This window comes from Carlito syrichta, unplaced genomic scaffold (assembly GCF_000164805.1).
Source record: "Carlito syrichta isolate Samal-C Ts95f unplaced genomic scaffold, Tarsius_syrichta-2.0.1 Scaffold308151, whole genome shotgun sequence".
In the NCBI taxonomy this organism is placed as follows: domain Eukaryota; kingdom Metazoa; phylum Chordata; class Mammalia; order Primates; family Tarsiidae; genus Carlito; species Carlito syrichta.
In genome coordinates, this window is record NW_007252247.1 from 1631905 (window position 1) to 1659837 (window position 27933).

The following is a 27933-nucleotide window of genomic DNA, read 5'->3' on the forward strand; positions in this document are numbered from 1 at the left end:
AGGAAATGGTGGGGAGCCCTGACCAAGTACACTGAGGGCTTGCAAATGCCCTTTACAGCAGGGTTTGGCAGATGAAAACTGTGATGGGACCACACATCTTGGGGATAACATGAGTTGATGGGTGAGAATGAACAAAATATTGACTCTCTTGGAAACATGGCTGACATATCTGAAGCTCTGCCATACAGCACAGGCGTACTGATTATTTCAATTAGTTTAGTACTTTTGTTTATCTTGATCTGTATCAGATACGTGTCAAGCAGGAATTTTAGAAACTTCATAAAAGTGTGCATATTGATAAAAATTAAAAAATTCATAAGAAATAGATGATGGAATCAGGTACAGAGTAAGGATAGGAAAATAAACTGAAGCCAGAATTCCAAATTCATGGCACACGTTTTCTAGAAAACATCTTGAAACAGGCCAGGAGTTAAGTAGTGAGCTGTTTAGTGACCAGGGAAACAATGGGATCCACATTAATTTTGGTTTGTGTGTTTTGTTTAACAAATGCATATTTTTACCCGGCTGCTGGTTTTTTAGGGTGAGACAGAAACTTTTCCAGAGAGGGGCTTGGCATATACTAAGGGCAAAACTCTTGCGAGGTTAATGGGAGCCATGGAACCTCCTAGAGATGGGACTAGAACTCAGTTTTACCTGTCCAGTCCCAGAGACCCCCTAGCCAACAGGCCTGTCTACTCCTGAATCTGCACTTCACAAGCTCTCCAGGACTGGCTGCCCTGGAGGGAATGGCACTCTCTTGGGGATGCCTTCCTCCCTGCGGCTTTCTGTTGCTCTTGTTTGGGTCTGAGTCTGGCATCTTCTCAGGTCAAGGATTTTTGTTTTTTTGAGTTGGAGTCTCACTCTGTCGCCCAGACTGGAGTGCAGTGGCCGCTCCCAGCCACCGCAGCCTCGACCTGCCGGGCTCTGACCATCCTTCCGCCTCAGCCGTCCAAGGTCAAGGATTTTAAAGCCATCTAGCTCAGGGCTCAGACCTGGGTGTGCGGCTGCTGAGAGAGGCAGTGAATTCAATTTACTGAATGTCTACTCTGCAGGTACCTGATGCCAAAGACGAGGGCAGAAAGAAACAGGCTTCTCTTCTGCCCTCATGCACTTGCAGGGTAGGGGCAGCGAGGCGTTGGCAGGCACCCTCCAGCTTCATTAGTTCGAGGTGTCCTTTGCGCGGCTTTCAGTTTCACCTGTTTATCGCTCAGTTACCTGTAGTGTTCTTGCTTCATTTTTTTACGTCAGTGTATTTTTAGTTTAAACACCTAGTTTTTCTTTGTCCTGAGGAATTCCAGTGAAAACAAGTGTTTGATATGCTCATTTTATTTTCTCTGTTACATGCTCATTTAAATCCATAATTAACAAACTAGTATCTCAACTAATCTTGCTACTAGTGGCATGTTCAAAACTCTAGAATCAGGTACTCCTTCCTTGTGACTTGTCCACCACGCAGCTCTGGAAGAGTCACTCTCAAGTCTTTGAGCTGCAGGTTTTTTAGCATCAGAGAAATGGACTGTGCGTAACTTGCAGGGCTCTTGGAAGGATCAGAGAAGCAGCCACACAAGTGTCTGGCACCAAGGAAATGCTGTTAGTGTCAGTCAATAACTATTACTCTTAAATTGTTGTTGAGTTGAGCTGTGGCTTAGCAATGCAAAAACAAAAAAAAGGTTGCATTATAGTCTCTGTACCACTCAGTGCCTTGAATATAAATATATTTGATAGCTTGTATAGTAAGTGTTGGCGAGGATGTGGATAAATTGCTGGCCGGAATGTCAAATGATGCAGCTGCTGAGGAGAACAGTGTGGGTGGGGGCTCCTTAAAACGTTAAACATAGAATCGCCACATGGTCCAGCAGTCCATCCCTAGGTATATATCCAGAAGAATTGAAGGCAGGGCCTCTAATAGATATTTGTACACCAAATTCATAGCAGCATTATTTATAATAGCCAGATGGAGAAAGTAACCCAAGTGTCCATCCACGAATGAATGGATAAACAGAATGTAGTATAGCCACATCGTGCAATATTACTTAGCCTTAAAAAGCAAGGGAATTCTGACACATGCTACAGCATGGATGAGCCTTGAAGATGTTATGCTAAGTGGAGTAAGCCGGTCACAAAAGGACAAATGTTGTATGAGCCCACTCCTATGAGGTACTCAGCATAGTCAAATTCAGGGAGAGAAAGTGGAATGGTGGTTGTTACAGGCTGGGTGGGTAGGGGAAGCAAGCCATTATAAATGGAGACAGAGCTTTTGCCAGGGACAATGAGAAAATTTTGGATATAGATAGAGGTGATGGACACAACACTGTGAATGCATTTAATGCCACTGGTTTGTGCACTTACAAAACAGTTAGCATGCTAAAAATAGCGTGCATTTTGCCACAGTAAAAAGGCATGTTTTGTGACATTTAAACAAAGGGAATGCCTGGGATGTTATATCTCATGCACCTGGTGATTTGGTAGTGTGGCCCTAGTCTCCTTGCTCGGGCCTGGTGTCTGGAGCAGCCCCCTGGGCAGGAGGCCAGCAGTGGTGCCAGCCATGGGAGTGCAGGGGGCTGTTATCAGGCGGGCTCCTCACCAGACCCTCAGGGGATCACTCAGGCAGTGCTGACCCCTTATTCTGGCCTTGATGTTCAGTGCAGAAAAAACAAGGAGAACTAAAATCTCTCGACTTTCTAGAGGATGTTGTAAAACAAGGAAAGGTGATGATCCAGTGAGTTTTATCAGAACTCTTGTGGTGACCTTCATGAAAAAGTTCGAGAGTGTTTTCTGCCTCCCAGACAGACGTTTCCAAACTCCGTTGACTGTGGGCTCTTGTCTTTGTGCTCTTGTTAAGGTCAGTGTGTGTTAAGTCCTGTAGACGGTCATAGAAGTGGAGAAAGTGGCAGTGCTTTTTCTTTAAACAAGCAGTTAAAAGCAGATGTTTAATGTTAAGTTGCTTACTCATAGGTTCGGTTTTAGAGTGTAAAGAAGTAGTTAATTATCAAAGCTTTTAAAAAATTTTTGGCAGCCAGCATTTTCTAATTCAGGTTACCTTTGCAATTAACATTGCAGATCCGTGAGATTTTCATTTGTGAATGTTCTTTGAAGAATTCATTCTGTTGTGATTTAGATAAAATGAAATGTATCTGCTGAATTTTGTAATAATATTCTCAAAGTTTTACATTTTTGCTTTAAATATATTGTGGAGGTTTTCCTCGTGGTAGGGAGAACATGTCAATATGAGAGAGATAAAATTACATCAATCAATTTGAACAGAGATTGGGTATTACTTGCATATAATTTTGTAATCTCTATTCCCAAGTAAAAATAATGCACTATACTTTGTCAGTGCATTATTTATTTTTATTTTGGTCTTTGTTTTTATTGAAACATAGATTCTATGTATAAATGGATTCTATGTGGGTTTTATGTATGTCTTTCCCATGTATATAAAAAGAATTTCAAATCAAATAGCTTGGCAAAAATGATTTTTCAATGTTAAACATTACATTTTCACTTAAACCACTAAAATTCTTCCTAGTTTAATTTGATACATTTATTCTTTTTTGCATACAGTGATGGCTATGGTGAATGTCTGTGTTCTTCCAGATTTATATGTTGAAACCTGACCTCCCAGAGTTGGTGCTTGGGCGGATGGTGATTAGGTTAGTGCCCTTGTACAAAAGAGATCACAAAGTAGACTCTTTCACCATGTGAGGACACCGCTTTCTCACAGAAGGTACCGTCTGTGAGAAAGTGGGCCTCACAAGACACTGGCTCTGCTGTGGCCTTGATCTTGGACTCAAGATCCGAGGTCTCACAGGACCTCCAGAGCTGTGAGAAATACATTTCCATTGTTTATAAGCCACCCCGTCTATGGCATTGTGTTATGGCAGCCGGGACAAACTAAGGCAGTGAGCACATCCCACCCAGAGATGGCCTAGCCCCATCTCCTGCTGTCAGAATTAGGACTGATAGAAGTTGGGCACATCACAGAACACCTGAGGCCGTGTCAGATGTAGGGGATCCATCTGATCCTATCCCTTGCCCAGCCGATGGACAGGGCCTGAGAGAAAGGGTTTGGATTTGCCCCTTCTCTGGTGCTCAGCTTCCTGCAGTGTCTGGGGGCAGAGGGAGGCATGGCTAAGAAAGCAGAGGAGTAAAGGAGATTCAAAGACCTGTGCTGACAGTCCAGCAACAAGTCCATCTACAGGCACCACACAGCCTGTTGTCAGAGAGGACACACATGCAGGGCAGGCATGGCCCGTGGCTGCTTCCTCCCCATGTCCCGAGGCCCTCTCAGGAGTGGCACCTGTGGCCCTGAAGTGCTCCATGCACCCTGGGAGCTCACGGTCCAGCCAGAGTTGGTTAGAACAGGGCAGAGTGTGGTGTTGGTGATTCCATTTGTTATTCCCTGATTGGAAGGATTTCGGACAGAACTTGTTGAAGGGTGGTGCTCCTTTAGAGAAAGTTGTGTCGATTCCCAAGAGTGGGGTCCTGTCTCATCACTTCACAGCCATGCCTTTAAGTTGACTCTTTAAAGGGAATATTGGTGCTTTAGTAAACACTACTGTTCTCTAGATAGAACATATCGTGTCCATTTGTACATTTGTGAGTGAGAGCCTGGGGCTGGTTTTGTGTGAGGATTTTGCATCTCATACAGTTTTGTGGATCTTTGGTTGTGGCCATCATTTAAGTTGGAATTTGAGCCCTTGGCATCTTTGACCATCTTGTAAGTAATATGACCGCAAGAGTAAAAAACCAGTGTGCATAAGGGTGGGCTTATACATTGTAAAAGCAGATGTGCCTTGCAGGAAGAGTAGAGTTATCTGTGTTGATGAGACAACCTCTAAAAGTCAGAGATACATTCTTCCAAATACACATTTGAGCGTCTCTGCTTACAACTAAGAAATCCATACCAGTGAAAAGAACAAAAACAGACTTTCAGTGAAGGGCCTGTTTTATTTATTTTGTTTTATTTTACTTTAATGAATGAATGATGATCACCCAGGGAACAGAATCTAAACGTAGTCTTTGAACTTTCACTCTGTATGTGGTGTCTGCGTGTTTGGGCATGAGCAGCCCAGCTCTGTGCTTGTTCCCAGCCTAAACGTCCAAGGAGGAGCTCGTGACAGTTTTCGTATTCGTTTTTAAGTATTTCATTCTAAGTCTGTCTCGTCCCAGCCCCTCTTGCTATTTTTATCGCTCCATTTGAAGTTCCAGCCAATAGCCAAGATTCTTTCGGTCTTTGATGTCCGTACGGTGGGTGGGATTTCACCACAACCCACATCCAGCTTTACCATTGACGTGTGTTTCTGTAGAAGACTACATCCCCAACCGAAATCACTAAGTAGGGAATTCTTCTCGGAGGCTGTGGCTGCCTTGGTGAAACCTGCGTGACTGAGCAGAGGAAGGAAGGGTCAGTGGGGTTGGGGACATGCTGATGTCGCTGTCGGGGGGGGGGTTGGAACAAAGGGATGCAGGTGTCTCCTTCCTCCTTACCTGGCATGGTGCTTCCAGAAATCAGATGAAAGTAGCGTGGAGCTGTGTGAAGCACAGGTGTGACCCTACTGTAGAAACAGAATTGAAACTGTGTAGCAAGTTGCCCTCGCTTTCCAGGTACGGTAAAGAATTCTTCTTGAGTGGAAATCCACGACTTCAAACTTTTATCACATTAATTTTAATAAAAACTTTGAATCAGTATGAAGCAGCTTGGGAAAACAACCCCCACCCCTACCGTACAGCACTTCATGAATCCAAGCTCAGGGTTTCTTGCTTCTAATGAGATCCAAGAAGCATCACTTTTGGTGCTTCCTCATCTTCCTGCTTGGAAACTCAACCAGACTTTTACTGTTATTTTGATGTGTCACTGACATTATCTGCACTCATCATAAAAATGGAAATCAGACGTCAGTGGGAGTGGAAACCTTTGAGAATTTATGAAGCCTCAGCATGTAATTGCCAACTATTATAGAATCTTAGGGTTAGAAATGTAGGCAGTTCTACCCCGGGGGGGCTGGTGGTGGGACGTCAGTGAAGATTAAACGAGTGCCTGTTTGGCGGTCAGCGTTCCGCATATCCACGCCTCCAACTGAGCTTCACGAGGTAAGAATTGTTATGTGAGCACAGAGTGGGAGGAGCCCCCTATGTGTTGTGTTCCTGGGTGGTGACACCTTAACATCTGAGGCCGTCTTTCAGAAGGAGCTGAGCTGGGGTGTCTCTGCACCCCACCCTGTAGTGGCCCCCAGACGACAAGAGGCTTCTGCTGAGTGGATATCAGCCTGTGTTCCAGGTGTCCTCTGGCTCTGCTGCAGTGGGACGTCGTCGACCTCCTTAGCTCATTTCCAGTGTCGGGAGTGGGTGGGTATTACAGGGAAGTGTGTGTCTGGCATCCCAGAAAGCCGCCAGCCTCAGGCAGCCCCCTTCTTGTGCGTCAGGAATCTGCTGGGTGCCCCTCCTCTGCCACCTCCCCTCTGCTCCAAGACCTGCCTGTCTGCCTCCACGGCCTCGTCCCTCCGTTGCTCCATGACCGCATGTGCATGGGGCTCATTCGGCCACTTCGGCAACTCTCTCTACCTCCATTGACCTTTGGCTGCCAAGTGCCTGACCATCGTGCTGTTTTACAGTTCACACGAGGGAGGGATGTCAGAGCCTGATACATGTATGTACACCCCTTTTGGATGAGTTGCATGTTCCTGGTAGTAGGGTGTCCCATGAAGGGTTGCTGAATGCTTTCTTGTTCATTCTTTCTTTAGTCTGCACCTTATTCCTATCACAGAGGAGGACACAGGCCCAGGGAAGTCCCATATGCTCAAGGTGGCCTGAGACCCAGACTGGTTCCTCTCTTTCCAAGCCCTGGACTCTGTCTCCTGTGACCCTAGGGGAAAGCCCTGCTGGGCTAAAGCCCAGGACTGTTAATTGAATGGATATTTTCCTTTGGGTTTGCTGCCGAAGTGTTCCTCCGTTATTCTAGTATGATGGATTGTTTCTTTGTCACCGGCCGTGAGAATGGGACCTTGTTCAGAGCATGCTTTAGCAGATGTTATGTGATGCGGGCACACTCCCTGCCTCCCTTTCAGGTGGTGAGCAACCCTTTGGAGGGAGAACTCTCTCCGTGGTCCATGTGAGAGCCCCACTCAGCAGCCACTCTTGTGTGGGCACCACTGCAGAATACATGTCAGCGTGTCCGACATCACTGCCCAGGCTTGATATACTGTTTATAATGATAGAAAACAACATTTTCTGCTCTGTGAAATTTACCACTTTCCTTTGGTAGCATTTCATTGGGTTTATTCCCTTAATTGACAAATATGTGTAAACATTTAATAAATTTTAAGGTATCAATCACACATGGAAAAGTGCTAAATTATATTTTTCATATACATACATACATACAATTGACTGTTGAACAGCATGGGTTTGAACTGCACAGATCCACTAGTACCTGGATTTTTTTTTTGTTTGTTTGTTTGTTTGTGAGTTGGAGTCTCATTCTGTTGCCCAGACTGGAGTGCAGTGGCCGCTCCCGGTCACTGCAGCCTTGACTTGCTGGGCTCCGGCGATCCTTCCGCCTCAGCCTTCCGAGTAGCTGGAACTACAGGCGCGCGCTACCATGCCCGGCTAAGTTTTTAATTTATTGTAGAGATGAGATCTCGCCAAGTTGCCCAGGCGGGTCTCGAACTCACAGGCTCAGGCAATCCACTCACCTCGGTCCCCCAAAGTGCGGGATTATAGGCTGAGCCACCGAGCCTGGCTAGTACCTGGATTTTTTTCCTCCTCTGCCACCCTGGAGCTAGCAAGACCAGTCCCTCCTTTTTTTCTTCCTCCTCAGCAATTCCACATGAAGAGGAAGAGATGAAGACTTTTATAATGACGCATTTTCACTTAATGAATGGTGAATATATTTTCTCCTCCTTACCGTTTTCTTAATAACATTTTCTTTTCTCAAGCTTACTTCATTGTAAAATACAGTATATAATATATATAACATACAAAGGATGTGTTAATCGACTGTTCATGTTATTGGTGAGGCTTCCAGTTAACAGTAGGCTGTTGGTAGTTGAGTTTCAGGGAGGCAGAAGTTACATGTGGATTTTTGGACTGCTTAAAGGGTTGGTTCAGTGCAGTTGACACTGCGTTGTTCAGAGATTGTGTGTGTGTGTGTGTGTGTGTGTGTGTGTGTGTGTGTGTGTGTGTGTGTGACATATTTCCCAGTTTGTGTTACAGGCGCTTGCGTGCTTCAGTGATGATTATTACTGCCTGGGTTCTTCTCATTCTTGCAGCAGTTATATGGGATTCTCCATCTGGAGGCCCTGTTTACTGACAGGTCACTTCAAGAATTAAAGAACTTGGGCTATGATGTCATTTTTCTGTAAGCCCCAGACGACTATAAATTATGTTTTAACTATTGTAATTAAGACTTTGAGACCACGAAGCTTTTTGAGGGGAAGGACCTGTCCCTTTCTCCAGAGAAATAATTAATTGTCAGAGTATATGGTGTTTGAAGAATTTACTGTAACATAAAAGACTGGTATTTTATTCTTGCATTTATTAGTATTTAATCAAATGGAAAGTGCACTTTCAGCCTGGAAATCTTGGCTTCAACTGCAGAATTAGTCTGAATTATTGTTTAAGGAGTGAAAGGTATAGAATCATATGTTCAAGTTATCAAGCTGCTGCTAGGTTTTGGGTGTCCTGTAGCTAATTTAGAACATAAAATTCCCTGCTGTGTGGACTAGAGCCTCAGGTTAATCGTTTGGAAGCAGGGTGCGTTTCCTCTGCTGTGTGGCCTTGTCGTGAGTTGGAGCCTGTCCCTCCAGGAGCACTGGACCCTTGCAGAGCCCAGTGCCATCAAGGCCCACTCGTTCACAGCCGCTAGAGCATGTCTGGAACATCAGGCTCTTCCATTCAGGACACCAAGTCATAAATCATCCCGTACTTCCCACCCAAGAATCCTTCACTACAGAAACATTGCAAGACTTAGTCTTTATTAAGGGTTGAGAGGACTTAATTCTGGAAGTGAGCACCTGGTTTATTGAAGTGTCTGATGATTTGTTCATCCGTGAGTGGGTAGGTAGAAAAGGAACAGATTGGACAAAACAGGGATGCTCTAACGATCATTTATATGTGCCTCTGGTTGGGGACCGCGGGTTTTTCCTGAAAGGGGCCAGGTAGTAAATATTTCTGGCTGTGTGTGTGTACAGTCTCGTTCACAGCCACTTAGCCCTGCGGTTACATCATCACAAAAGCTGCTGTAGACAGTCCTTAGATGAACAGACAGGGCTGCATGCCAGTAAAACTTGATCGTGGCCACTGAAACCCGAGTGTCCTGTTATCTTTACGTGTCCTTGAAATGTTTCCTTTGACCTTCTTTTCTACCTTTAAAAACGTAGGTGCCATTTTGAGCCCACTGGCCATGCTAAGCTCCTGTGGTGAGCCGGGCTCGCCCTGCGGCCCTCTGACCCCCGACTGTTGCCAGGGGCTCAGGTGCTTGGCCTGCCGGGGCGTGGCCCTCCTGGAGGCGGCGAGAGGGCCGCTTCCCGTCCCTGGGTGTCGAGAGCTGTGTCTGAGCATGTTTGGAGCTCAGGCCCTGCACATCACCATGTGACCTTGTTAGCGCCACATGCTCTTTGCCTCAGTGTCCTTCTTTGGGAAGTTAGGCTGCACTAGGTTGGACGCGGGGAGGAAATTTCTGTCTGCTGCTCCCCAGTTGCCTGTGATGGCCTAGTGCGGGCTGAGCTGGGGGGAACTCGGGACTCAGTTGAGCGGCCTGTGCCTGTCTTCTTGGCCGGAGTCCTCGGCTTCACACATTGCTGATTCAGAGATCTGCAGCGTGGAAACGCAGGGTCATCCAGCTTCCTGATTATGGTACTGAAGGAACTTTGGTGACCTTATGAAGTCACCCCGCTGTAGCCTCAGAGAGGGAGCCTCCGTCGGGCTGGCTCACAGGGGTCGCTGGGGTAAGCGGCCGCCAAGAGCAGCCGCCGGGAAGACCCGCCTCCATCCTGCAGGACTAGTCGTGGGTGGCTCCCTTGAGAGGGCACTTGCACCGGGTGCCTTGGGGAGAGGCGACTGGGGTTGCTCAGGGACCCTCCCCCTACCGTGGTCAGGCGATCTCAATGCCCTCACGGATTGGCTCCCCAAACATGTGCCGCCCGCCGCGCGTCCAGGGGAGGCCCCGCAGGGCTGGGGCTGTGTGGCGCTGCCCAGCCCCCCGCGCCAGCGTCGCCTTGTGCAGAAACTGCAGCTCCAGGAGGCGGTGCGGGCTGCCAGCCTTGAGAACCCCCTTCCGTCCGGGAGGTCCGAAGGGCCGACTCAGTTGGAGCTTGGGGCCTGTGTGTGCAGAGGGAAGTGTGCCAGTGTGCGCTGGGTTTACGGACTGTGTGGACTACACAACGGGAGGCCTTGAGGAGCTCGGACTTAATACACACGAACCGTGTTCCTTGGACACTCCTGGTGTCGTCATGGAAGAGAAGTCCTTGCTGGTAGAAGGCTGGCAAAGTTGGGGTCAAAGGTAGAGGAGCCAGGCCGGGCTTGGTGGCTCATACCTCCAGTCCCAGCACTTTGGGAGGCCCAAGCAGGTGGATTGCTGGAGCCCAGGAGTTCCAGACCAGCCCGGGCAGCCTAGAGAAACCTTGTCTCTACAAAAAATAAAAGGAGTTAGCTGGATTTGGTGGTGCACACCTGTCGTCCCAGCTACTTGGTGACAGAGGTGAAAGGCTCCGCCGCGCCCAGGAGGCCAAAGCTGCCATGAGCCATGATCGTCATGATCATGCAACCGCATTTTAGCCTGGGTGACAAAGTGAGACCCCTTCCCACTCAACAAAAAAAGGAAAGGAGCCATAAAAATGCTAATGAGTATGCATGAGTCTGTTGTGGGGTGGAGGTCACAGGAGATTTTACTCAGATCTCAGCACTGAGCACCTTCCTGGTTTCGTAGGATGACAGTGGCGTGGGGCTCCACGGCCAGCAGAGGCTGGGAGAGGATGGATATGCCGCCTTGGACCCTGGCCCCTGCAGCCGCCTTGCTTCAGGCGACAGCACGTGTGTGTAGGCGTGGGTGCGTGACTCCTGGGTGCATGCTGGAGATGGCCCTGAGGACGGTGGTGGGGGCCTGTCATGAGTCTCCGTCCCGCGTGCTCTGTGCTGTCATGAAACCCAGAGACGTGCATTACAGTGAATCCCAGTGTTGGCTAATTAGATCAGGAGAGGAACATGACACGAAAACCACACGTTCTTAATGTGAAAATTCTATAAATGCGCAGGTGGAAAAAGCACGTATTAACTATCAGTGAAGCCGGGCTCGGTGGCTCAGCCTGTAATCCTGCGTCTTTGGGAGGCTGAGGTGAGTGGATTGCCTGAGCCCGCAGGTTCGAGGCCCACCTAGGCAGCGAGACCTCATCTCTACAATAAATCAAAAAATAAGCCGGGCGTGGTAGCGCATGCCTGTAATTCCGGCTACTCAGAAGGCTGAGGCGGAAGGATCGCCGGAGCCCAGCAGGTCGAGGCTGCGGTGGCCAGGAGCGGCCCCTGCACTCCAGTGTGGGCGACAGGGTGAGACTCCGACTCAAAAAAAAAACAAAAACAAAAACAAAAAAAACTATCAGTGACATTTTTCCCCATGGCTTGATTGCAAATGGGCATGCGCTCCTCGGCTGCCACAGGGGAGGGCTTTAATCCCATCATGCTGCCTGGGATTGGTGTTAGAGGGGCTTCCTCTATCCCGACCCCAGTGTGTCCAGTCAGTAGCTTGGTGACCCTGACAGAAGCCACGCCTGCTCAGTGGCAGGAATCTGTTGGCTTTCGCTGCTTTCCCTAATTGACAAAGTTGCTGTTACCCTCAGATCGTCCCTCGTGTTCTAGCATGTTGCTTATTCTCTAGCAAGCCAGTTAAACTTTACCCAACTTCAGAGGCTCCAAAGAATGAGGTTATTTTCTGCCATGACATATTTAAGCTGAAGCTCCCCAAGACGTAACAGTTTTAAGAACTGACATTTCATTGTGAGCACCAGCCTGCCACCTCTTACTCTTCATGACAGACTGTCACTGTGCAGCACAGTAGTTAGTTGGCTCCTGAAGTGCTGGAAAATCTCCAGGTTGTGAGGAGTGTGCTGCCAGCAGGGGAGACATGTGGCCTGGCGGGGACCTAGCCAAGCACCCACGAGCGACCCTGGGCCAGAGCCCTGTGGGGTGAGCACTGTCCAGCTCTGGCCCGGCGGCTCAGGGAGCTTCTGTCCCTTCTGCAAGGCGGTTAGTGTTGCCATTGACGTTAACGTAACAAGTTCTAGAAAGGTCATTAAAAATGAGGGAAAGCATGCTGTTTTCTCATTTTTTTCTTTTCAGCAAATTATAAGTGAGTCATTCTTGTTCAGAACTGGAGTTTGGTGTGTGGGGATGCCCCGAGAGTGTTGTGAGGTCTGGGGTGTCCTGGGTCTGGGCATCCGCTGGATGAGATTCATGGGTGGTCTTGAAGCCCACCCTACCTGGAGGGTGGGCCCAAACCCAAGTTCACACGGACTCGGGGTTTCCTCCTCTGTGGAGTCTGTTGTGCTTTCACAGGGTTTCGGGAATAGGAAGACGCTTCTGATTTTTTCCTGTTGTCAAAAGGGTGGGAAGCACCATTTGATTTTAAACAAAGCAACCACAGTCTCGACAACTCCGAAGAAGCAGAAGAGAGGCACTGTTGTGAGTAGTGATTTTCGGGACTGGGTCTATTCACAGCGTGCTTGTCAGAAGCCAGGGAAGCTGGAGTTAGGGTCAGGTTCCACAGTGAGGGTCAGCATCCTCCAAGAGAACAGCTGAGCTTCGGCACCACTGAGGCGCCATCAGGTGCCTTGGAGACGGGCGAAGTGTCTCTTGGTGACCACGTGTCCATTGCAACCTGCCCTGAGGACAAGGGTGAATGGGACGGTGCCCTGGTGCCTCTTGTGCCCTCAGAACCTGGGAGTGACCGGAAACCCAAAAGGCCCCTGCCTGCTGCTCTCCTGGCTCAGCACAGAGAAGTCCTGGAGCTGCAGCTTCCGCCGTCTTCTCCACCCCCTGTCCTCTACAGACCTCTCCCGCCCTCCCTTCCTCTCGAGGACAGGCACCTTCTGGTGTGCCCTTGCCGGTCTTTGGCACTTACAGCCCAGATCGCAGCGTCGAGGTGAGCTCTGGGGTTGTGTTTGTCGTTCCTTGGGCACGCCGCGTGCTGCCCTGGCCCGGCCCGTGGGGCTGGCTGCAGCTGTGGCTGGTGCCGAAGCTTTCCGAGTGCGTGCTGCCTCTGCTCACCGGTCCTCCACCCCATGATTGTGGTGGGGGGATTGGTGGGGGGGAGCGTGTTCTGCCAAGTTTGGGATTCTATTTTGTGTTTGCTTCGTCTCAGAGTTCTCTCACGTGTCTGTAGATGCCAGGCTATTTTGCCCACTTAAGTGTCTTATCGGAATACTGGGTTTCATTCACTTTTGTAACCTGGCTTGCGCTTATCGTGTGTGGTCTGGGCAGTTTGGCTGGCAGAGTGGCATAATTTTGGTCAGGGGTAGTTTCTGCCTCACGGGGTACTAAACTTCCTATTTCAGTGAACTGAGCGCAGCACAGACGGTGCCTCAGAACGGTGTGTTTCCCATAAATAAATAAAGTATTTATTTTTTCTTTTAATCATCTTATTTTAGAAATGCGGGATACAACTTTCCTTGAAAGCAACTCACTGAGTAGGGAGAAGGGACTTGGAGCTCTCGGGACCTGGGTTTGAGGCTGCTCTCAGCAAGTCTCCTGTTTTAACTTTAAAAATGTGTGATCTTCCATTTTTACCTGCATTCTGGTATAAAAATATTTTTCACCACCAATTGATTAACTAGAAGACGCACAGTCCTTAGCCTGCAGTGTCTCCCCAGCCCTCCACGCTGTGCCCGGTGCCTGCGCAGTGTCTCCCCAGCCCTCCACCCTGTGCCCGGTGCCGGTGCAGTACTCACCTGCACACCTCTGAGGCTGGGATGCTCATGGGACCTCTTCGTGTAGATATGTCTCTTGTCGCAGTGGCCTGGCAAGCGGGGGGCCTCTTACGAGGCCATCAAAGAAATAGGTAACAGCCTCCAAGAAACTTCCCAAAAGGCGTGTCTAGACCCAGCTTTGTAGCGTTCTGGTATGCCAGCTTTCAGTTAGATCCAGAGATTGTTTAGCTAAGCTGTTGGAATGGGTATGTGACTGCTAGTTGTCATCTGGAAACATTTTTCTCAAAAGTGCTTGGCGTTCCAGGGGATTTTTGGGGAAATTTGTTAAAACTGTACATGTTTACATTTTCTGCACTTTTCTCTTATGTGTGATCTATTTCTTTCACACACACACACACACACACACACACACACACACACACACACACGGCAGTTGGTATTTTGACTGCTTGCTATCTAATTTTTGCTTGATTGCAGGCTCAAAACAATGCTCGAGTTTCAGAACAAAACAGCATTTGTCTTCCTGCATTACTTATTCATATTTAGTTTGATAGATGCACCCACATGAGAAGTTTGGAAAGGAAAGCCAAGTGTTATTTTAAGTCTGATTTTCGAATGTAGACAGTGCCAGTTCATATGTAGAATTGGTGGCTTTAAAGACCATATACAGATTTCCTTAGGTGTTCCTCCATAGCTCAGCTTGGATGCCTAGGCGTCTTCACGTCGGCCTTATCACGTACTGCGTGTCGCGTATGATTTAGATGACTGTGCTGTGCTGAGCCCTTTAATAAGGTGCCCGTTCCTGGTTCCTGAGGTGCTTCTGGTCTTGCTGCTGGGACTGCCCCACCCACACCCCTACCTCCCCAGGGCTCTTGTTGTGAGAGGATTCTTTACAACTAAAGCATCATTAATCAGAAAGGCTACAGGGACAGTATCATAAAACCAGGCACCCCTCCTGTTCCAGGACCCTCTGTCCTGGAGTCTTCCTGCAAGCCAAGACATGAGCAGGACCCAAAGGCCTGGCTTTGTCATTCTGATACACAGTTCCTCCTCCATTTGTGTGTGCCTGTAGCTGGGGTCATAGAAATCCAGCCACAAACAAGGATGAGCTCCTTTTTCTCCAGGGGCGGCTGGTGAGTCAGGCCAGCAGCAGGAGGCTCTGGAGTGGAGTTTGGGACACCTTTTGCATCCGCTCTCAGTTGGACGTGCCCCATGGCAGTGCCAGTTTTGTTTGGTGAAGCCATTTTGATCTCACGGAACTCTTTTCGGTTGTTAGAATGTAATGAGCCGAGCCGCATTTGGCCTGTCTTTTGCTGAATGTGACCTGGCGGAAGTCTGCTGCGGAAACCCCGGCCACTGTGGGCACCACAGGCAGGGTCTGAGCTGCCTGGCTTTCAGCAGGCGCTAATCCCGCCACTTCTTTCTCCCACTTCCGGTGGCCAGGATTATTATAATGTTTTGGTTTTTTTTTTGAGTTGAAGTGTCACTGTCACCCAGACTGGAGTGCAGTGGCCGCTCCCGGCCACCCCAGCCTCGACCTGCTGGGCTCCGGCAATCCTTCCGCCTCAGCCTTCCAAGTAGCTGGAACTACAGGCGTGCGCTGCCACGCCCAGCTAACAGGATTATTATTAAATGATAGGTATGGGGTATTTAATCTCTTCTAGGGTTTTGATACTTTTTTAAAAAAAATTAAAATATTCCCTTGAGGCTGGGTGCGGTGGCTCACACTTGTAATCCCAGTTCTTTGGGCGGCTAGGAGGGAGGATTGCTTGAGCCCAGGAGTTAGAGACCAATCTGGCTATGTAAGAGGGGGACCCCAAAAAACTTGGAATTTAATTATAAAAAAATGTGTCTTTACCCTTAGGTGTTTAAACTTCAGTCACCTTTAAAGTACTGTTTGTTTGATTCAGTACACCTATCAAGATGTTTTTTCCACTGCTCAAAACAGTTTTTGAACTTGTCAATTTTGATGTTCAGTGCTTCTGCTGGGTTTTGGCTGACTTCTTGTATGTTGACAAGCATTTCCCTTTGAGGACTTTTTTTCATCTGGGGAAACAAATAAAAAGTCACTCAGGCAAGATCAGGTGAATAGGAAGGGTGGGGCACGAGATCATGCTGTTTGGTCAAAAACTGCTGAATACTCAACAAAGTGTGGGCAGGTGCATGGTCGTGGTGGAAGAACCAGTCATCTCTTTGTCACAACTCAGGATGTTTCTTGTGCAAATTGTGCCACAGCTTTCTCAAAACTTCCAGATGAAAACTCTGTTTGATCTGGAGGAACAAATTCCAAGTTTACGACAAGGGGCCCGCCCTTCAAAAGATAATTCTGGGTTTTTTGGTTTTTTTGGTCTCTCCCCACCCCCGTATATAGTGAGACCTCCTCTCTACAAAAAAATTAAAAATTTGCTGGTTGTGGTGACATGTTGCTTGCATTGCCAGCTACTCAGGAAACTATGGCGGAAGGATCACTTGAGCCCAGGAGGTTGAGGCTGCGGTGAGCCCTGATCATGTCATTACACTTTAGCCTGAGGAACGGAGAGAGACCTTGCCTCAAAAAACCAAGCAAAACCAACCAGTAAACAAACCACAAAACCCCATGCTTGATTTTGTGGTGGGCTGAGCGTGAGTCCTAAAGATGAGGTGCTTCCCTGGTGCTTTTTTCTTATGCCCTGTTCAGCAGGGAGATAGCGAAACCAATTCTCATTTCATAATGGCTTTACTGGGGGGCCATGAGGCAGCCAGACACAGTTCACCCACTTCCTTGGGTCAGTCGTTTTTGTGCCCACTGGTTTTTCACATCATACAGCTGGTTAGAAACACACCATAGTTCACACAGCCGGATACCTTGGGTACATTATGTGTCAGTTGCTTATAAAGGAGATAGGTGATTTCTTCCTTTTAACGTATTTATTTTCTTTCCCCTCCCTCCCTCCAAAGAGTCTCAAAGTGCTGGGCCCCAGCGATCCTCCCCTCTCAGCCTCCCAAGTAGCTGGGACTACAGGCTTGTGCTGCTGTACCCACTAGCGTGTTTCCGAGCCTGTGCATTGCACAGGGTGCTGGCCGTGGAAATGGTTAAAAGTGAAAGGTACAGCGCTGCAGAGATGGTTCTGGAAGGACGGTTTTTAGACATGTGCAGCAGGCCTGGAAGGCCACGAGTAAAGGAGAAAAAAGACAGTTTCTGTCTCTGGGTCTCTTGCTTTTAATACAGTGGGAACTGGCTTCTGGCGCCAACGGCTTAATTCAGAACATGGTTATTGAAACGCCCTTCATGTTAAAAGGGAGATGAAATGAAATTCACGTCATTTTTTTTAGAGGTCTCCAAATTGCCATGAAAAATCCATTTTTTTCCTGCCACCAATTAATGTCAGCCCCTCTGTGGCTTTAGGTGAACGCTGTGATGATGCAGGGAACCGGCCCACTCCGTGGCGCTTGCCAGGCCTGGAGCCAAGGGTTTGCGCCTCCTGAGTCAGAAAGAGGGAGCCCAGAGGTTGGGTCACTTGAGCGTCCTGAGTGTGGCCGTGGTGGGACCCCGTGCCGGTCGGTTGGCTGACAGCCCCGAGTCCACTCAGTGCCTGCCTGTGGAGTTCAGCTAAGAGCATGGCACTCTTAGCAATGTGGGTGCAATATTACATGCGCATGCCCTGTGACCGTTATTGGTAAATATTTGAAAAATTGGGCCCTTGGTGTCTCCGTAGGACCGGCTGGTCTAATTCTGAGAGTCCTAACGTTTGGGTTTTCCACGTTGGAATCTGATGTGTCTGGTTTGACAGGGACACTTTGCTAGCCCCCTCTCCTTTGATGGACTCCACAGGGCCTCTGCTGGGTGTGTCCCGAGGTTCCAGTTGGCAGCTTCCAGGAAGCAAGGCTGCGGCCTCCTGGCTGCGGCCTCCCGTTCTAAGGCCAGCCCCTTCTGTGCAGTGGTGACCTTTGTGCTTGGGAGCGGCGGGCAGTGGGGTTTTTCTTTCTGGCTTGGAAGGCAGCACAGCACACTTCGGGTGGAGTGGATTCTGTGACTCGGCCCAGGAGGAATTCCGTGCATTTCATCGCACTGTCTCCAGTGGTTGTGGCTCCAGCCTCCCCGGTACCTCCCCCTTCCCTGCCCCTGACGTGCCGGGGGTGGGTTCCCTCTCCTTTCTCCTGCCTGTGCCCCCACGCGTGGTCCTCGCCGCTGCAGGTGCTGCTGCGGCAGCCTCTTCTCAGACCCGGGTCCTCTGTCTCCTGTGGCCCGCAGCCTCCTTCAGTTCCTCAGATGCTCTCTGCGTCTTCCAGCACCACTGCCTCAGCCTGTGCAGACCAGCCTGCCACAGTCTCTCCCCGCTCCACCTCTCCACCCAGAGATCCACCCTCCCTCTAATCTTGGCACCTACTCCAGGCAGCCTTCCCAGACACCTATGGCCATCAGACACCCTGCTATAGGCTCTCATTAATCCTGGAGTTCCCCTTCTGGGTTCTTATCTCAGTTATAGTTGCATTATTCTTATAATTCGATTATTTGTTCAACAGATATTGGCTGAGAACCTATGAAGTGCCAGGCACTACTGTGAGTGCTGGGGATGCAGTGGTGGCATAGTTGGGGCTACCATGGCTGAAGAAAACAGGAATTCTTCAGAACAGACTTGATATAAACTGGACTTCTTTTCCTCACACAAGCAGAAGTTCAGCCGTGGACAGCGGTGGCACTGTCGCGGCACGCAGTGTTGGGTCCAGGCTCTCTTGAGGCTCTTGGCCTTTTTCTCATGGTCACTTGGTGGCTGCCACAGCTCTAACGATCACATCTGCTGTTTCAAGGAAGGAAGGGTCGGGGATGGTGGCCCCTGACCTTTTGTTTTATGAATACAGGAACCCTCGGTGGACTTCGGCCTAGTCACTGGCTAGAATTGTCACATACTTGCTGCCTGCGTTGGAGCTCACCAGGGGAAACTGAGCAGGGGAAGGGGAGGGGGTGGTGGCTGTTTTAGGATATCTGAGTGGGGCTTTGAGTTCCGCGACAGGGCCGCTGTGCCGTATGCGAAGAGCGGGAACAGCGGCCAACTTGTGTGAGGGCCACAGCGAGTTGGGCCCTGTAAACTTGAGGCTGGAGGCAGCCACTGACTCAGTTCAGGGAGTTGCAGCATATCTGCAGGAAGCTTCTCTTGGTGGTGGGGATGAGAGGGAGTGGTCTGATCGGCTCGTGTGTGTCTTCGTGTTCCTCGGACGTTTTTCCTGACTCACAGAAATGTTTCGTACCTTGGCTTTTATTTTATTTACTTAGGAAAGTGTCAGCCCTTATTTGTTTCACATATCAGAGACTGCGAGATTGTGTAAGTGAGAAGTCTTTTGCACTGTATGCCAGATTGCACAGTTTCTTCATAAGTTGTGTAACATCGACTTATGCTTATTGTAGAGAACTTAGTGCAGATGAAAAAAAAGAAATATTTAAATCATCCTATCCTATCTATATTGATTTTTTAAAAAAATAAACCTTGATTTTGGAGTAATCGATTTTTGGGAAAGTTGTAACCACAGTACTGGGGGATTTCTATTTTGTAGGTAATTTTTCTGCCCCCAGGAGGTCATGTCTGTCTGGTTCTCGTTTCTGGCACCGTAGGCCAGTGGGTGCAGTATGATGCGTGGTCAGGTTTTTGTGAGACATGTATTTATTGTTCCTTGTTCCTGGGGCATCCTTTCGTACCCCTTCTGCTCCTCTCCTGGTTGGGCTGGCCCTCATTCCTCAGTGGGTTATTCTGCGAAGCCCAGGTTCTGGCCCCTCCTTTACTGAGCTGTTAGGGGAGCCTTGGACATGCAAGCGGGATGGATCTCCACCGTGCTGAAAACCCTGCGACTTTCTGCAGCTCGGTTTCGGCTGTGGTTGGAGGCGGCCAGTCTTGGTTCCTGTGTCTTCTCCGCCTTCCCAGAAGTGCTGTGTGTGTGACGAGGCAGCCTTTCGGCAAATTGCCTGGTGCTTCAAGTGACTGGCGTCAGTTTCTGATGCTTGCCATGAAGAGTGCTGCCTGAGCCGGGCTCGGTGGCTCAGCCTGTCATCCCGCACCTTTGGGAGGCTGAGGTGAGTGGATTGCCCGAGCCCGCGGGGCCGAGACCCGCCTGGGCAACTTGGTGAGACCTCGTTTCTACAATAAATCAAAAATCAGCCGGGCGTGGTAGCGCGCGCCTGTAGTTCCAGCTACTTGGAAGGCTGAGGCGGAAGGATCGCCGAGTCCAGCAGGTCGAGGCTGTGGTGGCCGGGAGTGGCCGCTGCACTCCAGTCTGGGCGACAGTGAGATTCCAACTCAAAAAATAAAAAAATAAAAAAGAGTGCTGCCTGATCCTGGTGGCTGGTCATGTTCCTGAGATGAGTCCTGCACCCAGGCCTCCTGACTCGGGCTCTGCGGGGAACCTCAGCCTGCAGCCTAGCCTGAACTGGGTGATAGAGAAGACATGGTAAACTGCATTCCAGAGAGTTAAGCAAACATAAGCTGGTTTCTCTACTGCCAGGTGGCTCGCAGCTCACGCACCACTGTGCAGGGTGAGTTTCCAGGAAGGTGCTGCAGCGCCCAGGCTTCTACTCTTGCCCCCAGCACCCTGCTCTCCTGGCAGGCTCTCCTGTGAACACCGTTTGGGAAATGCTGTCATGGACACCTGACCTGGATGGCGGACTACTGATACTTCAGCAAGTCTTTTATAAGTCCCTGTGTGTGTGACACATGGGGGACACTGATCCACGGCCACCAGCTCGCTGCCTGAGAAGCAGTGGCTCACTCAGGATGTTGAGATTTGCCTGCAGGCATGAGGGGCTTGGGGCCAGGTTTGGGGGCCACTGACTATGGCTCCAAGAGACGTAGGTGATGGGAGAGGGCATGGAAGCTGCTTTTGAGGGATGGGCAGGATTTTGATGCTTTGGATCAGATTTGGGGGAGAAAGGCAGGGTGCTCCAGGTAGGGAGATCAAAGACAAAGGTTAACATGGTTGTTGTGGTGGAAATAGTAGTGATCCCCAAAATCCTACTGAGGCCTTCAGGGTGCCAGTCTTTTATATATATTCCCTGTAATCTTGTGCTTACCTTGCAGTTTGGTTTTTATTTATCTTCCAGGTAAAAACACTTGTAGAACAAATAATGATTTTCTCAAAGAACTGGCACCCAGTGGAAGGGAGGCAGGGATTACCACCCCCTGCCGTTATCTGGTCCTACTCCTTATAGTGAAGTGGAACAAGTGGCTCCTCCCATCACAGGGGCTTCTCCGCCCTCAGGAAGCTGGATGCTTATCCGGCAGGCAGCAGGGAGCCTGAAACTGGGGATGTTTAAGGAGTATGAAGTGGGCAAAGAGCCTCCCTGGCAGAGGCTCTGACACTGGGGTGGGATCCTTTTCAATTTCCTATCAATCTGTACGGAAAATAAAATGTGTACAGGGCCACTCTGGAGTCTGATTGCTTGGGACTGAATCTTGGGAGTAATGCTTCTGCAAAACACCGGTGTGACTTGGGGACTGTTGCCTGACCCCTTCAAGCGACACAAACACACCTCTCTCTTCTGGCTGTTGGAAAGAGAGATAAGAGAACCGAAGTGTGGCATTAGAAACATGTGGAGGGCAAGGAGAGAGAGAGAGAAGATAACTGGGGTGCCGGTGGAGGGTTTCACAGGACGGGAGACACCAGGCGGCACGGTGCAGGGTGGACTGGCAGGGTGAGCATTCCACAGAGTGCAGGGACAGGGCGGCAGGCCCCAGGATGCGGGTCTGCTGCTGTGCAGGGACGGAGCTGGAAAGGGCAAGTGAGCCGCTGGGCAGGGGTCAGCAGGCCCTTCCTGCAGCAAGAGACCGCGTGTGAACAGACGATCGTGGCTATACGCCAGTAAAACTTTATTTAGGAAAACAGATGCCCGATCTGCGAGTTTGCTGACCCCGCTCCAGCCCCTTGGTGTAGCAGCTGTTGACTGGTTCTCTGTGAGCGTGGAGGGTGGGCAGTTGGGCCGGAGCGGGAGGAGCCCAGGCGTGATGGGGGTCCATGAGGAAGGCCTTTCTGAGCAGTCGGGAGTGGACAAGGGCCGCTGGCGAAGCGGGCCAGGAGAAGGGAGATTGAAGAGCTAAGATAACAAGACCCCTTAACGAAACATAGGTGTGAGGGTGCTGAGCCAGGAGGAGGCTTCCTAGGATCGGGCTGGTGTTGCACAGCGTTGCTAATGTTGTTCATGCCGGAGTGCACGCCTGCAGGGAGGCAGTTTGGGACACGTTCGTTTGAGGAGCTACCTCTGGGACGAAGGAACAGAGGCAGCGAGTGAGCCATCAGCTTCAGCATCTGGAACTCAGGGTGTTTGGGATGAGGAGGGCGTGGGTGTGTGGGTTATCGTTGGTGGTGTCCTCGGCTTGAGGGGGGCGAGGAGGGTGGTGAGCCTTGTCTGCTTGTTTCCAGGGACCAGAGGAGGAGCTGGAAGAGAGAGGAGGCGATCGAAGGACTTGGGCTGGTCCAGGTGGTCAATCACCATCCCTTGCCTCCCCCTGAACTGGGATGGTTTTCATCAAATACCAACTTGTCTAAACCTCATTACTGGCGTCTCGCTCCTCTCAATGCATCAGTTCTTTCTTTTAAGCCCTTGCTGTGTTTCCCAAAGTTAATATCTATCAAAATCATTGGCACAGAGAATACATCCCTAGGCTAACTCTTGTGCATTTGTAAATTTCTCTGAATGCCAATTAAGTCTTCTCTCCACAGCATCAGGGTTTTATCCCAACATTGCACCTTCTCACCTGCTGCCTACTAACAGATGCCGTTGTATAAGTGCTGAGTTGAATCTCACTCCATTTCTCTACTTCATTTCATACATGCTTTATTTTTAGAAGTACTTTATTCCAAATAGTGAATGGTGTTGTCTACTGTTTGTATTGTCTATTTTATTAAATGGTTTTATTAAAGCAAGTTTAGCTTAATTTTCGGTTTTATTTAAAAGGAGTCCTTACCAGCTCAACTTCCTTCAACTACACATTGGTTAAAGATAGATGAGAAGAATCGGAAAATAGTAATTTAAGGAATTAAAGGGAGATTGTAGTATTGGTTGGCTGCCCTAGGTAATTGTGGTAATTTTCCATCTTCAAAGTAACTCTATTGTAAAGATGACATATCATATATTTAAATCCCAAAACTGAGGGGAAAACGCTGGAATATATTTTGCGTCCTAAGTAACTGGTGCTTCTGGTGTGCATTATCCTTGAGAACACTTCCACATACTCTTTCTTATTTGATTGAACAATTGTTTCTGTTCAGGTGCTTGGCAGAATGGACAAGACCTGCGAAATGAAGCACAGGATGTTGGACAGCCCTTTGGGGAAGATAGAGCTCTCTGGTTGTGAACAAGGTCTGCATTGCATAAGGATCCACGGCAGGAAGGCGTCTGACGCGGGGTGAGTGCAGCCTGCCCTAGCGCCCCCGTGCACTGTGTGCCGAGGCAGCCACTTGTTCTCCACAGATCCCAGGGTCCCATACAGCCTTACGCCGCCAAGTGCAAACGTTAACCTCTCTCGAAACGGTGTGTCGTGATTGTTCTGGCCTTTTCCATCTCTGTGCGTGTTGCCAGGAGTCCTCCACCTCTGGATCACCACAGGGACCTCACCTTTCATTCGTAGCTCCAAGATGTTCGACTAATGTGCATACAACTAGAGAGGGGTTGATTGATTGTGAGCATTGAGCATTTTGATTCTTCAACGTAGTCTCCGGAAGTTTGGAGACAGGGAGATGTGAGACTAACCTTGGTTTTTTAAAAACCAAGACCAGCCTTCCCTGTTGGTCTGAGTCTACCAGGTGAGTTTCATAGTGACTGCTTGATGTCCTGGACTCGCTCGGTCGGGAGCGTCACGTGCCTTCTTAGAGACACAGTTGGTGTGTGTGCGGCTGGGGACAGCCCTGCTAGAAGGAAGGACACAAAAGTCCCTTTCTAGCATGTCGTTAGGTCATCTCTAAGAGGGTGCGTGTTTCTCTCTTTTGGTGAACAGGCTCCCCACTATATTTCTTTAATTGGAAAGACCAAAAACTCCAGAGCATTCCTTAAAGTTTTGTTTTGAAGTGTAACATTTGATTTCCTCGATCCATTCGTTGTGAGCAGTTGTATTCAAATTGTAGTTCTTGTTATTTCTGACAGAAGGGAAAAAACCACCCACTCCTATGCTCAGTGTTTGTCTTAACTGGCTAATAAACACAATGCCAAGAACATTAGATAAAGAAAATACATAAGAAACATAAAAATTGATTTTAATGGACCCCTGTCAGAGTTGGCCATAATGAGCACAAGTGCAGTCATAAATATCCATGTTCGCCTCCACTGTCGAGATTTTTCCTGTGGAGCTGCATGTTACAATCAATACCGTCTTTTTTAAGACCGAAAAATAAGCAAACCTTTGAACTGTGTGAATACACTCTTCTCAGTTTCTATGAGAACCATCTGGCTGTGGTGTTCAGAAAATCACAGGCACCAAATAATTTGTAGGGGAAAATGTCATTTTGTCTTTTAGCATGTTCGGTTGTACAATAAATCATAGAAATTGCGTGTTAGGTTTTTCTTTTGGAAAAAACAAAGAGCAAAGGTATACTCCTTAATGCGAGCTTGAGGAAGAAAAAATAAAAAAACAAAAGAAAACAAGCATTGCAAGATATGTTTAGTTAAATGCTCATTATGGATTATGCACATAGAATGAAAAGACTTAATTCTGAATTTCTGCTTTATGGGCTTTCTGAATCAAGCGAGGATCAGGCTTGGAGGTGAAAACAGGACCTTCAAATACTGGCCTGCATAGGATGTGGCTCATTTCTCTCAGGAAGACACGCTTGTTGACCAATAGTGGAGGCCAGATCCAGCAGCTTTTGCCCTCAGGAACTCAGGGTCACCAAACCCTGGTCCTCGCCCTGGTGCTTCAGGCCAGCCCTAGGGCCCAGGCTGCAGGTAGAGGAGAAAAAGAGGAGGGCGTGCCCGCTCCGCTTCCAGAGGTAGTGTCTGCTCTTGTTCCTGTCTCATGGCTTGGAGAACTCTGTCGAGGCCACACCTGGCTGCACGGGATGGGAGGTTATCCTATTGGCTCTAGTTAGGGACCCCGTGAGGAAGGAAGGAGAGGGATTAAAGAAGACGAGGGATAGCCAGCAGCAGATGTGTGTGTAGTCAACTTCGAGAAGGAAAATTTTTTTTTTTTTTTTTTTTTTGAGTTGGAGTCTCACCCTGTCGCCCAGACTGGAGTGCAGCGGCTGCTCCCGGCCACCGCAGCCTCGACCTGCTGGGCTCCGGCGATCCTTCCGCCTCAGCCTTCCGAGTAGCCAGAATTACAGGCGCGCAATACCATGCCCGGCTAATTTTTTGATTTTATTGTAGAGATGAGGTCTCATCTGCCCAGGCGGGTCTTGAACCCGCGGGCTCAGGCAATCCACTCACCTCAGCCTCCCAAAGGCGCGGGATTACAGGCTGAGCCACTGAGCCCGGCGAGAAGGAACATTTAAACGTTGGCGAACAGTATAAAAGTGGTATGAATACTCAGAATTCAGTTTTTAACATTTTATTATTTTTTTGAGATCTCGCTCTGTCGCCCAGGGTAAAGTGCAGTGGCACGATCACAGTTCACTGCAGCCTTAACTTCCTGGGCTCAGGCAGTCCTTCTGCCTCAGCTTCCCAAGTAGCTGGGACTACAGGCACGTGCCACCATGTCCAGCTAGTTTATTTTTTTGTTTTTGTAGAGATGAGGTCTCGCTATGTTGCCTAGGTTGGTCTTGAGCTCTTGGACTCAGGTGCTCCTCCTGCCTCAACTTTGCAAAGTACTGGATTATAGGCGTGAGCCACCGTGCCCAGTCTTCATTTTGCCATTTTTTAAAATTGAAGTGAAAATTGCATAGTGGAACTCAGATTTTTAAGTGTACTCTTCAGCGAGTCTTGACAAAAGTGTACAGCCATATAGCCAGCACCCAATTCAAGGTGTAGAACACTCCAGAAAGTTCCCTTGTGCTCCTTTTAAGTCAGTCCTCTTTGTGGATTCTTGTTTAGACCTCACTGTGGACATATGGTTTCATTTCTCCTGAATGAATTCCTGGATTGGATGGCAAATATATGTTTAACTTTATAAGAAACTGCCAAAACTTATCCCACAGTTGTATCATATTACATTTTCACCAGCAATATATGAGAGTTTCAGTTGCTCCACCTTCTTGCCAATACTTAATGTTGTCAGTTTTTAAAACTTTAGCCATTTTGTTGAGTATGAAGTATTATCTCACTGTGGTTCTAATTTGCACTTTCCCAGTGACTTACAAATGGCTCATTGACCATTCCTGCGTTTTGTAAGGCATCTACTCCAGTCTTTTGCCTATCTTAAAATTGGTTTACTTTCTTTTTTTAGTTGTTATTTGTGGTCTGGATACAAGTCTTTTGCCAGATATATGTATTGTGATTTTTCTAACAGTCGGAGGCTTACGTTTTTGTTTATCTAGTAATGTCTTTTGATGAGTAGAAGTTCTTAATTTGATGAAATCCAGTATATTGTCTTTCTTTTTATATTTAGCAGCTTTTTATGTTCTTGTTAAGAAACATTTGCCTACTGTAATTTCACAAATATATTCTTCTGTAATTTCTCCCAAAAATTTTAATTTTAGTTTTTTTATGTTTAGACACATGATCTGTTTTCTAAAATCTTATTTATTTATTTATTTATTTGTTGAGTTAGCATCTTACTCTGTCACCCAAGTTAGAAAGCAACAGCATGATCATGGCTCTCTGCAACATTGACTTCCTGGGCTCAGATGATCCTTCTGCCTCAGCCTCCTGAGTAGCTGGAACTACAGGTGTGCGCCACCATGCCCGGGTAATTTTTTAAATTATTTTGTGGAGACAAGGTCTTACTATGTGATCTTCTGGTCTCAAACTCTTGAACTTAAGCAATCCTCATACCTCAGCCTTTCAAAGTGCTGGGATTGCAGGTGTGAATTTCTGCGCCTGGCTATGTGATCTATTTTGAACGACATTTTTGTGAGGTACAGGTTTTACTGTTCCATACGGTTGTTCGTTTTAGCATCATCCATTGAAACAAACTTTACTTTCTTCATTGAATAACCTTGTTTGGTGCCTTTGTCAGAAATCAGTTGACCAAATATATGAGTCTATTTCTAGATGCTCTGTTTTGTTCAACTAATCTTTTTGTCTCCTCCGTGCTGGTTCCAATGACTTGGTTATGTAACTTCTGATAAATCTCCAAGTCAGGTATTGTGAGCCTTCACTGTAACGTAAAATCCTCTAGCTTTATTTTTAAGATTGTTTTGGCTTTAGGTCTCTTAAATTTACATACTACTCTTAGAATTGAGGTGTCAAAAATTCTTGGTATTTTAACTGGGAGTTCATTGAATCTATGTATCAATTTTAGGAGGGTTGACATCTTGAATTTTTCAGTTAATGTCTATGATTTATCTTTGCATTTGTTTGAGTTCTCTTACTTTTTCTTCAGCATCGTTGGGTAGTTTCCAGCTAGAGTACTTGCATGTCTTTGGCAAAATTGATTTCTAAATACTTTGTTCTTGGTGGTATTCTAAACAGTTTAAAACTTCCTTAACTTTTAACTTACAACTGCTGGTATATAAATGATTTTTGTATGTTGATCTTCTATTCTGTACTCTTGGCTAAATTCCTGTATTTGTTCGAGGGGTGATTTTGCAGTTCCTAAGGATTTTGCATCTAAAAATTCATGGTGTCTGTGAATGAAGATTATATGCTTCTTTCCTTCTGACCTTTAAGCTTTTCATTCCTTTTACTGTGCTATCTAGAACCCTGCAATATGTCTTTCGGTAAATCTGGTGACAGTGGGCCTCCTTCCTCTGCCCCTAGGCCTGGGGGATCTTCTAGCAGTTCACCAGTGAGGGTGACACTGTTGTGTTGGATTTGGAGTCATTCTGATGACATGACATCAGTTTGGAAGCATTTCTTCTGTTATTTTCTGAAACAGTAATGTGTGGGATCGGTATTATTTTTTTCTCAAGTTGCTGGATAAATTCACCTTTGACACCATCGAGGTTGGTGATTTTTGTGTAGAAA

General features: G+C 48.0%; 1 protein-coding gene across 1 annotated transcript in view; it reads left to right on the forward strand.

Annotated features, from left to right (window-relative positions):
- The first annotated feature begins 23152 nt into the window (after nucleotides 1–23152).
- The window catches only part of MGMT (O-6-methylguanine-DNA methyltransferase), a 219951-nt gene continuing 215170 nt past the window's right edge, over nucleotides 23153–27933 (forward strand). The window contains exon 1 of the mRNA XM_021716071.1: nucleotides 23153–23284. Within this exon, the coding sequence (XP_021571746.1) occupies nucleotides 23160–23284 (125 nt within the window). The 5' untranslated portion in view covers nucleotides 23153–23159. The remainder of the gene's footprint in view (nucleotides 23285–27933) is intronic.